The 10412-nt window shown below is 53.1% G+C and overlaps 1 protein-coding gene across 1 annotated transcript; it reads left to right on the forward strand.

The window, feature by feature from the left end:
* The first annotated feature begins 775 nt into the window (after positions 1 to 775).
* On the forward strand, positions 776 to 9477 carry RBM41 (RNA binding motif protein 41). The gene is made up of 7 exons (XM_029997017.2): positions 776 to 852; positions 1833 to 1949; positions 2531 to 2723; positions 5970 to 6174; positions 7561 to 7928; positions 8517 to 8664; positions 9030 to 9477. Exons 1-7 carry the CDS (start codon positions 845 to 847, stop codon positions 9185 to 9187), a joined length of 1197 nt encoding a protein of 398 aa, XP_029852877.1. The 5' UTR covers positions 776 to 844; the 3' UTR covers positions 9188 to 9477.
* Positions 9478 to 10412: the final 935 nt, after the last annotated feature.

The following is a 10412-nucleotide window of genomic DNA, read 5'->3' on the forward strand; positions in this document are numbered from 1 at the left end:
TGCCAGTAGAAAAATGGTACTTGTGTGGTGATTTGGTGTAGCGCAGCTTGTGCAGTCACAAGGGTGCAGGAAAGAACGTGGTCAGCAAGTCTGCTGTGAGGACTTTTTAAGAGGCGGAGTCCCATCGCGGCTTTTTGATCAAGTGTGATTACAATGCACCTTCCAATGCATCTTCACTAATAGAGGGAAGTGAATGACCACATATGCCGCAGAACTGCCCTCATACTCAATTCTCCTCTGCAGTTTATGCTTCCGTTCTGCGAAATGCTGAAGGGGCGCAAATAATGCGTAATGGGCTTTCCTTCATGTTTCCCTTTCTCTGCCTGCACCCCATCTGCCTTGTGTTCTCTATCGTCCCCTGGAAGCGAGGGCAGGGCTGGCTTACTGGAGTCATTTACTGACTTTAAGGTGAGTTGAAACTTGTCAGTTGCTCTCTGACTTTTCCTGCGTGCGGGTTTGATGGGCTGTAAAGGAGAGGGAGTCTCACATGCTGTAGAGGAGGGTGTTGAGGGACGCGTGGGAACGCCTTGCCCAGGGCTCCAGGCCGTTCGCTATGGGGTTTCACCTGGGAGCGAGCCGTTTGCCTGCCTCAGCCGCTGCCAGGAGCAACCGCATTCTAACCAGGAGGCCTGCAGGGAACCGGAGGGGGGCCGGGTGGGCCTGCCCCGCGGCTCGGCGGCGGCGTTCCCCGGCCGCGGCGAGGGCCCGGGGCCGGTCCCGCTCCCGCTCGGCCCCGCCGCGCTCCGCCTCCCAGCGGCCCCTGCGCCGCGGCCGGGCGGCGCTCGCGGGCGCTGCTGGGGGTTGGAGTCGCGGGCGGTGGCGACGGCCGCGGGGGGCGGCGGCCATGCGGAGGTGAGCGGGGCGGGCAGCGGGGAGGGCCGCGGCCGCGCGGAGGTGAGCGGGGCCGCGCTCCGCCTGCTCCGGGCGAGGTTTCCTCCTGTTTCGGGACAGCCAGCGTGGGGCTCGCGTCGGACCCTCCTCCGGGTGACAGCACGGCCCGGGGATTCATCCGGCGCCTCGCCGGGCACGACGTTCCTGTGGGGACGGCGATGCCTCGGAAGGCTGCTTTTTTGGGGGTCCGCCGGGGGCGTCAAACCCTCCTGGAGCTGCCGTGGTCCCAAAAGCGGCAGCGACAGCTTTCAGCTGGAGCTGGGCCGCGTGCCCGCCCCTCGCCGGTGCAGAGTCGGCCCAAAACGGCTTCCCGGGACAGCCGTGGGCGTCCCCTGCCAGCCCACGCAACGGCTGAGCCGAGCTGGTGCCAGCGGCCCGGTCCTGCGGCAGCCAAGGGCTCGGCAGAAGCCCACGCTGAAGCACCGGCGTTCCCAAAAGAGGGGTCAGCCGGGCCCCTACTGCCGTGCCAAAATGCGCCTTGTCTGCGTGTCCGTCTGTCTGTCTGCGTGGAAACAGGTGACCCTAGGAAGGAAAAAGAGAGCTTTCCATAGAGTGCTGCTCAAATTCACTGTTTCACTTTGCCCTCGCAGTTTTCTTTCTTTCTTGACTCATTTGAAACTAGCAGTGTCTGTTTAGAGACTGATACAAAACAACTTCCCAGCAATAAAAATAAGATTGCATGTGATTTAAAAAAACAAACAAACAAACAAAAAACCACAACCTCCCTGAGGTATTTTTACTGTTCTCAAAGCAGTCCCAAATCTGTTGGTTTTTCTAGTTAACATTAGTGGGAGCTTTGGTCAGGTGGTTTTCGTTCCTTGTTGTGCTTTAAATCCTGTAAAAACAGTCAAGGAGGTAGAGAGGCTGCAGCAGTGGTGCGTTTTGAGCAGTTTTCCCTGATGCCTTACTGACCACATCTGTGCTGTGCTTGTGTGCCTCAGGGTCAATAGCAGCCTGTCCAGCGATGAGCTCCTCCTAGAAGACTTGGAGACGGAAGGAGAGAGGCAGCTGAAGAGCCTCCTTCACCACCAGCTCGATACCACCGCTTCCATTGAGCAGTAAGTCCTGGTCTGGCCCCTGGGGCAGTTGCCAAAGTGGCTGGTGAGCAGAGTCTGGCCATGTTAGGGGCAGCAGCAGTGTTGCCTCACTGGGGCCTACTCCCTGGGGAGATGTTTGGCACAGGCTGTTGTTGTGCCGTGCAGACCTTTGCTGTGTCTCCTGCCCAGACAACCCAGCAGGAGATAAGCACTCCTTGTCTCCTGGAGCAAACGCTGGCTGTAACTTATTTTCACCTGTGAGGTGAAAATAACCCATTTGGCTGGGCCAGACGCAGGGGTGAGTTTCTAGGCTAGAGAGCTCCTCCCCACCAGGCTGGCCTGTGTTTGCACCTGCAGGGTGTTTGGTGTTACACTGTCACGATGTGCCTCCTGCCCGTCTTGGGGCAGCTTCCTGCCCTGTGGGATCTCCTGGGCTTGGAAAAGGGTTGGGAGAGCGTGGCTCAGCCATGTTTTGGAAACACTGCTTCTCTGCCTACACGCAGCAGGACCAAGCATGGTTGGAGGGAGAGGCCAGCCTGCTCCTATTCCCCCAGTTTCTCAGTGCTAAGTTGTTTCTGCTGTTCTGTTGCTTTGGGTTACAGGTGCAAGTCAAAGCGGAGATGCTTCGCCCCTGCAGCTTTTTACAAGCCTTTTGGGGAAGAGGCTGCGGGGGCTTTGACCTTGTCACAGTTCCAGGCCCTGCAGGAGAGCAACAAAGAAACTGCCTCACTCCGGGAACTGGGGCTTTCCGACTCAGAGATCCTGCTCTGGAAGAACCGGGCTTCAACAGGGAAGGTAGGCATGCTCTGCTCTGATGTGAACATGGCCAAGTCCCTCTAACCCCATGGCCTGTGGCACCCTGGTAGAAAATTCAAGTCCTTTGAAAGCCCTCTGGCAGCGAATGGCTGCTCCATGTATCTCTTGCCTTTAGGCCAGCATGGTCCTGCATTTCTTCTGGCCTGTTTTCTTTGGTGGACTGGTTTGTGCTCACAGCTGTCATGGAGAGAAGAGTTGGTCCTTTGGAACACAGCAGGACCTGACTATATTCCTGCCTCTGCCTTGATGGTCTCAAGCAAGTCATTTCACCTGTTTATACCTGTGTAAGAAGGATTTAAAGGCTGGAGGAGAAAAAGGAGGAAATGTTTCAAAGTGCCTCAACCTCCACCTTTCTGTATTCTGACATCTTCCTGGATCCCATGGCTGGCTTGGGATAGCTGTCTGTAGGGAGGGTTTTGTACATTCTCCTCAGGGGCTTGCAGATGTTTCAGGGGACTTGAAACAGCCAAGTAAAAATAGCAGTGCAGAGCTGTTAAACCAAGTGTGTGATTGCAATTTTGTGCTCCTCTTTGGGTGCAGTTTGCAGCAGAGCAGTGCCAAAGCAGGTTTCTCCCCCTACCTTCACCTTTTTTTTTCATGTTACAGAGACAAGGGGCTTTCGGGGTTGTCCTGTGTCAGGTGCACTGGAGTGTCCTACTCTTAATTTGGTAAACCAGAAGGTGCAAAACAGGACTTGGGCTGACCCTTGGCTTCCCTCTGTCTCCTCCTCTTACTGAGCAATAGCTGTGTGCAGGAGGAAGCCGACTGTGGTAGTTGTGGGTTTGTATCTTGTCAGCTGAAGTCAGTACTTGCTTTGCTGTTTAAATGCAAACCCAGCCCTGGTGTGGCCTGTATTAAAGCTTGGTTTAGAGAGGGGTGATGTTAATTTAAGAATGAAAATTAATGTAAATAGTACTAGCTGTTGTATTTGGTATGAAATTGGTTCTGGGATGTTTAGAAATAAAGATTAGCATGGAAAACACTACTCTGACAGAAAGAACCAGTGACATTAGGGTACGTCTTCTACAGCTTGTGAGAGAAGAAGAATATTTAGAGAGAAAGCCCAAGTCAGGTAGCAATGTGCAGCTTTGTATGTGGAGGCACTGAGTGAAAGATTCCACCAAGGAGGAATCAGCTGAGACAGAGAGGACTTCAGATTGCCCGTGGAGCTCTTGGCAAAGTACTGAATGCAGGCTTCTGTTATTTTCAGCTGCTAAGTTGCAGCTTTTTTGAAAACAAAGTGCTACAAATGATTTCCCAGAATTGGTCTTCCATATAAACAGCCTTTTGTGCCCCAGGGAAGCCGTGAAATGGTGAATGGAAGCTGTGCAGATGTGGGCCCATGCAGTCAGGCGGGAAGGGAGAGGTACTCGTGGGAGCATCTTTGTTAGACTGTGCTCAGTGTAGGGAGAAAAGCTGGTTTCTTGCCTGAGGCAGAAGGATCTGCCACAGTAATTCTCGAACTGAATTTGAGGAAAGAAAATCCACCTACAGCCCCATAAAAGTGTGTTCTCTGGATTCTGATAGAGGTGGATGGGGGAACAGAAATGCCCCTCCAGAAGTTGGGGTATGTCTCTGTGCTTTGGCAGCACGAGTCTGGTGAATCTTAGCAGTGTCCTGGCCCTGTGCAGTGAGGTTTATTTATACAGGAACGCTCGCTTGTAGCCAGGTTAGCTATGAGGTCTGTGCTGCAGTAGCTGGGTGGTTTCTGGGAGCTGGCTCATGTGAAGCTGGTCAGGTGTTTAGTCCTCAGCATAAACCTACCCTCGGGTGCCAAACAGCAGCTTGGGGTCCACTTTTCAGCAAATAAGGTTCTCAGTGACACCAGGGTCATAGACCAAAAGCTAGGTGGAAACTTGAGCTCAAGGATGCTGTAGGCATGTCAAAAGAAACACTAAAGGTTGTTTGTGCAGTTACTGTAGGTGGCTGTCGTGGTTTAAGCCCAGCTGGCAACAAAGCACCGCAAGGCCGCTTGCTCATTCCTCCCCCCCATGGGATGGGGAGGAGAAAATACAAAGAAAAGCTTGTGGGTCGACACAATCGCCAATTATGGTCATGGGTGAAAACCAGACTCAACTTGCGGAAAAAACAAAATCAATTTAATTTACTACAAATCAAAACAAGCATAATGAGAAGTAAAACCAAATCTTAAAACACCTTCCCCCCTCCTTCCCAGCTCAACTGCACTCCGATTTTCTCTACCTCCTCCCCCCCAGCAGCACAGGGGGATGGGGAATGGGGGTTGGGGTCAGTTCATCACACATTGTCTCTGCCACTCCTTCCTCCTCAGGGGGAGGACTCCTCACTTGTCCCCTGCTCCGGTGTGGGGTCCCTCCCGCGGGAGACAGTCCTCCATGAACTTCTCCAACGTGAGTCCTTCCCACAGGCTGCAGTTCTTCATGAACTGCTCCAGTGTGGGTCCTTTCTGCGGGCTGATATTCAGTCACAGACTGCTCCAGCGCGGGCTCTCCCACGGAGTCCCGGCCATCTTGGGGGGCATCCCCCTGCTCTGGTGTGGGCTCCTCTCCCCCCCGGGCTGCAGGTGGGCATCTGCTCCCCCGCTCCCCTCCATGGGCTGGGGGGGACAGCCTGCCGTCTCACCACGGGCTGCAGGGGCATCCCTTCCTCCCCCGCTCCTCCTCCCCTCTTTCTTCACTGACCTCGGTGTCTGCATAGGTGTTCCTCTCACATTCCAATCCCCCTACTTACTGCAGGTTCCCCTTCTTAAATCTATTCTCCCAAAGGCACTACCGGCATCGCTGATGGGCTTGGCCTTGGCTGGCGGTGGGTCCAACTTGGAGCCGGGGAAGCTTCTAGCAGCTTCTCACAGGAGCCACCCCTGCAGCCCCTCCACCACTACCAAAACCCTGCCACACAAACCCAAAACAGTGGCCTTAGAAAATGGCTATACCTGGCAGAGGCAGGGACTTCTGGGACAGAGGGACACAGGCGCTGTCAGACAGTGAGGCCAGGGAAAGGAAAGCAGCACAGAAAGGTCAGGAGAAAGGGGCTGTTTCTCCACTTGTCTCAAGAACTGAGGATTGCGGAGTGGTTGTATTTCTGTTCTACCCTTGCAGTAACAGGACCTCTTGGTGACCTGCTCTTTGGGGGGTGGTTCCTAATTGCACCCACTCCAGGGCTGGAGGATGTGAAATTTGACTGCTGGCTGAGTCTCTGAAAAGGAGGCATGTGCTGTATCTGAGCAAAGCTGTGCCTGTGTTCCAGGGCTCTGGGCTGGGAGCAGCCCCGGAGGCCACGCAGGACCGACTCCATGCCATCCAGGAGAAGATGGAAGAGCGTCAGCGCATACTCGCTCTGCCCCAGAGGTTTGCTGGCAGCAAGCAGCTGAGCCGGCGGGAGATGGAGATTGAAAATGCCCTCTTTCAGGGAACAGATCGCCACTCCTTCCTCCGTGCGCTCTACCACGAAGGTTTGTGGGCTCAAGGCTGTTCCTGCCTTTGCTTCAGCACAGAGAGCGGGGGTGTGTGGGAGTCTAACACGTTTCTGTCTGGCCTTTTGTCCCTGAAGACATGGTTCTGTTTTGGCACTGTGTGGGAGGAGATATTTTCCTCTCTTACACGGGCCGACAGAGAGTGGGCTTTCTGAAGGGTTTAATATAGAGGCTTCTAAAGTCCATCTCTGTTTGGAGAGCATGGATCTCGTTGATGTGCTGTGTGTACTGCAGAGCTCAGCTCAGTATGTGGAAGAGCAGCCAGGATTATGCTTTGGTAGAGCCCAGAGGTCGCCACTGAGCTGCACCAAGTGACACGAGGTGTCTGTGTGGGGCTAGAGATTGTCCCTTCCCTGATTTAACTGCAGTCTAACAAGAGTGGGAGGGAAGCAAAGGCACAGAGCAGGAAAGAGTAGGAGTGACTTGTTAAAGGCTCCTCCCAGTAGCCGAAGTGGAATTGGAGCCCAGTTGCTGATTCCCAGTACCGTGTCCACAGGATGACAGCACTTCTCACCCCAGCAGTGTTGTCCCTGAGCCTGTGGCTTAATGTGACTTTTCTGGATGGAGAGTCAAATGTTGTCCAGAGATGGCAAAAACTACTCCAGTCTGCTTTAGCTGGATAACGTGTGGGCATGAAGCTCCAGACCAGACTGATTTTTGTAAGACAGTATTAAATAGAAGATGAGAAGGAACTTCTAAACTCCTAACTCCTAAAACACCACTTTGCTCAGTGTTGATGCTGTTCAGGCTATAATGTCCAGCTGACCCAGCATCCTCTGGCCTCTGCTTCCTCCTTTGGTGTTAGTGTTCTAGCATTTAGCAAAACCAAGAGGTAGCAAGGTTGAGGGTTGTAGACTGGGAGATTGCCCTCTCACTTCTGTCCTCATTTCCATTAAAGGTAGTAAAGGAGTTATCATTGGTCAGTCCATGCCATGGACCTTCTTTAAACCCAGGAGTTTAATCTGATGTCCCTGGAAGCAAAAAGTTTTTATTCCACGTAGTGGTGTAGAAAGGCAGCATGGCACATCCTGGACCTGCAAGCAGGATAGGAAGTTGTGTTGAAGGAGTCACTAGAATGTGCTGAAATGTGGCTGCGGATAAGCTTGCGAGGACATCTCTGGGAGAAATGCGCTCTGTACAAAGCACTGGTGGAGCTGCTGCTCTCTGCAGGTTCATCCTGAGCTGGGACACTAGCACTTGCTGGCTGCTGGGGCTGTTCTTGTTTTAAATAACCTGCAGGGCCTGGTTGGCAGATGCATGGAGGCTGGGTTCAACAGGGTTTCTCCTGTGTCTCTTCCTGCAGTCTGTGCTTTTTCTAGGTTCTTGGTGGTAGTCACATTACCGTGTTTCTCCATTGTGGATTAGATGACACTCAGAAGAGGGTAACAGATGAAAAGGACCCCATGGTTCACCTGGAGAGTGTTTACCAAGAGCTGCTGAGCAAGAAGTGGCCTGAAGAAGTCCAGCCTACCAAGAATGATCCATGCTTGTGCCCTTCCCTGGCCCCTCAGGGGCCTGTGGCTGAGGAGTCATCACTTCCAGACCAGGAGGAACAGGCAAGAAGTCCCAGTTTTCCTGCAACAAGGCCCCACCATTCCCCTCCAAGTCTTGTGGTTATCAAAGAGCCTGTAGAGTTTGTCCCAGAAGAGGAGATCTGCAAAAACCGTCTCTCAGAGGAAGAACTCCAGAAAATACCTAGGTTCTCGTCCTACCATCCTGGGGAGCCCAACAAGGTACATTGAGATGAACCAGGATTTCTTCTTCCTCAGGAGCATGCCCTGAAGCTGCTTCAGCAGGCAAAGGCTCCTCTTTGCTGTTGCCTGGAGGGTGCTTGGTTGATCCTTCCCCAGCCAACGAAGAGCAGCCTCCGCTCTGGGAGGGAAGGGGGACTTTTGGCTCTAGTGGAATGTTGCCCAGCCTGGGCAACTTGCAACTGGCAAGTACTTCAGACCTCAGCCCTTCCTGGCTTTGGCAGGTCATTAGTCAAGATGTGGTCTCCCTGTTTGGGCCTGACTGAGACCAGCTGTGACTTTACTCAAACTGTGTTTAACTGGTAGCTGGAGCTTGTTGTGTTTTATAAATAACTGGAGCTATCAGCACTTGGCGCAGGCAAGCATGATGATGCCTTGAGTCCAGAGCTGCCTTTCGCTGTACGCCCACATGTCTTCCAAACTCCACCGTTAGCATGCGGGTAGAAGGGCTCTGAGTTGGCAGAGGGACTGAATTATTTCATACCTTTGAGGTGTATGGACTTGGGACCAGGCTGAAAAGTGTATGTTAGCATGGCACAGGCCAGCTGACGCTCTGTGTCTCTGGAACAGGTGCTGTATTTGAAGAACCTGGGCCCTCGAGTGACAGTGAAGGACCTAGTGTCCTTGTTTGCTCGGTTCCAGAAGGAGGACAGCCCACCGATCCAGTTCCGCCTCCTGAGTGGTCGGATGAGGGGTCAGGCTTTCATCACCTTCCCTGGTGAGTTTCTGCCTCATGCCTCTCAGTTCTTCCCCAACCGACAAAGGTGCCACATCTTCCCACAGAACACTGGGCTGGCACCAAGCCTGCTCTCCAAGGAGAAGGAGGGGAGTTCACTCCCTCTTCTTTCTATCACATCATAATCTTTTCCCTGGATTGGAAGAGGATTAATCAAAACAGAAGGGATGCAGTCTGTTACGTGCTGTATTTATATTCAGCATGTCACTCTGGCTGGAGGATCCCAGTGCTGCACTGTATTGCAGTGCAGGCTGAGGGTCCATGAGCCAGGAACATCTGTGTGAACACCATGTGTCTGTGCCAGAACTTGCCATGTGACCTGCACCCATTTTGCTCTCTTGTTGCAGATATTCAGTCAGCCCAGGATGCCATGCTGTTGGTGAATGGGTACAATCTGCAGGGGAAGCCGCTGGTGATTGAATTTGGGAAGAGCAAGGGGCATTCAACAGACGCTGACTCTGCCATCCCCTGCTCCTCTGCTGGAGAGAACCTCCCTGCCAAGTAAGGGATGGATAACCGGGAACCTTGTGCATTTGCATGGGCCATGGGAACTCCTTGGTTGTAACTGCGACAGTGAAGGACTGTTGGGAGTTAACATGCAGGTTCATAAATCTCAAAGTGGGGAAGAGAGCGAGCTGGGGACTAGGCTCTTCCTTGAGAGAGATGGGCACTGTCTTTACACTGTTGGGGTGTACTGGCTTTTTCTTCCTGTTCTACATATGTGTCTGCCTTCTCAGCCCTTTATGGCAAGGAGGGAGGGAGGAAGCTCTGTAAATAAATGTATTTATTATGGTATTGCCTTAGTGTGTGTTTATTCAACTTTGTCTTCCACAAGTCTTCTAGAACCAAGTGTGCTGCACTCTGCTGATGCAGGACTGTGTCAGCAGAGTTCAGTGCTGGCCTCTGTGCTGGGAGCGGGAGTACCTGACTGGTGCAAGGACTGGTGGGGCAGTTGCCCCATCTCTGGTGGCAGCAGATACGTTGCTTTAGGACAAGAAAAAAGGCTGCCCCTTCCAGACATTTTGGCTGCACAGGTATCTAATTACACAGGTCTTTTATTATTGCAAGTATGTCTTGGCTCCTCGCTGTTGATCCCCATAAAGCCCTGTGGTGTGGAGGATGGTTGTTCTGTTGGGGTACAATTGTGGTAGACGTAATGGTTTATCTGCTGACCTGTTTTAGCGCTTTTGGTGAACAAGGCAAGTTAACATCATATGCTTCCCACAGTATCCCAGCGCTCCTGGGAGAGCGACATCCAAGCTCTTGGTGATGGTGGCTGAGGGAACCCAGGCTTTCCCAGCTGAGCCAAGTTGCAGGCTTCCTCTGCGTACCTAAATATAGCCATGTGGAGAAGAGAAATGTTCCCATGAGCTGTTGTTTTTCTTCCCGTTGCTATCTCCTCCTTCAGGCTGCAGGACTCCCCTAGCAACTGTCCTTCTGGTAAATGCACTTGAAGCAACACACATATACCGATCTGGCCGAGGCTGCACCGGACCTACAAGGAGGCGATTCTGGTTCAGAGCAAAGTGAAAAATTGAAAGAGAAAAGGGGCTGTGGTGTTGCTGAGCCGCCAGCTTTGCCCTAGTGCCAGCAGGCTTTTGTACAAGCTCCAGAGGAGCTGGCGTTGCCGCGGGGCAGTTCTGGGCCCCAGCACCCCAGAGCTGTAAACAGACCGCCGTCTGCCCGCCCTGTCCCCACGGGAGAGCAGGGCCGTGGCAGAGGTAGGCTCC

The sequence above is a fragment of the Aquila chrysaetos genome, chromosome 21 (assembly GCF_900496995.4).
Source record: "Aquila chrysaetos chrysaetos chromosome 21, bAquChr1.4, whole genome shotgun sequence".
In the NCBI taxonomy this organism is placed as follows: Eukaryota; Metazoa; Chordata; class Aves; order Accipitriformes; family Accipitridae; genus Aquila; species Aquila chrysaetos.

Excerpts from the sequence above, each read along its gene's own strand:
- RBM41 (XM_029997017.2), top strand. Across the intron at positions 2,724-5,969 it reads ACCGGGCTTCAACAGGGAAG|GGCTCTGGGCTGGGAGCAGC; the intron begins GTAGGCATGCTC and ends CCTGTGTTCCAG. Across the intron at positions 6,175-7,560 it reads CCGTGCGCTCTACCACGAAG|ATGACACTCAGAAGAGGGTA; the intron begins GTTTGTGGGCTC and ends ATTGTGGATTAG.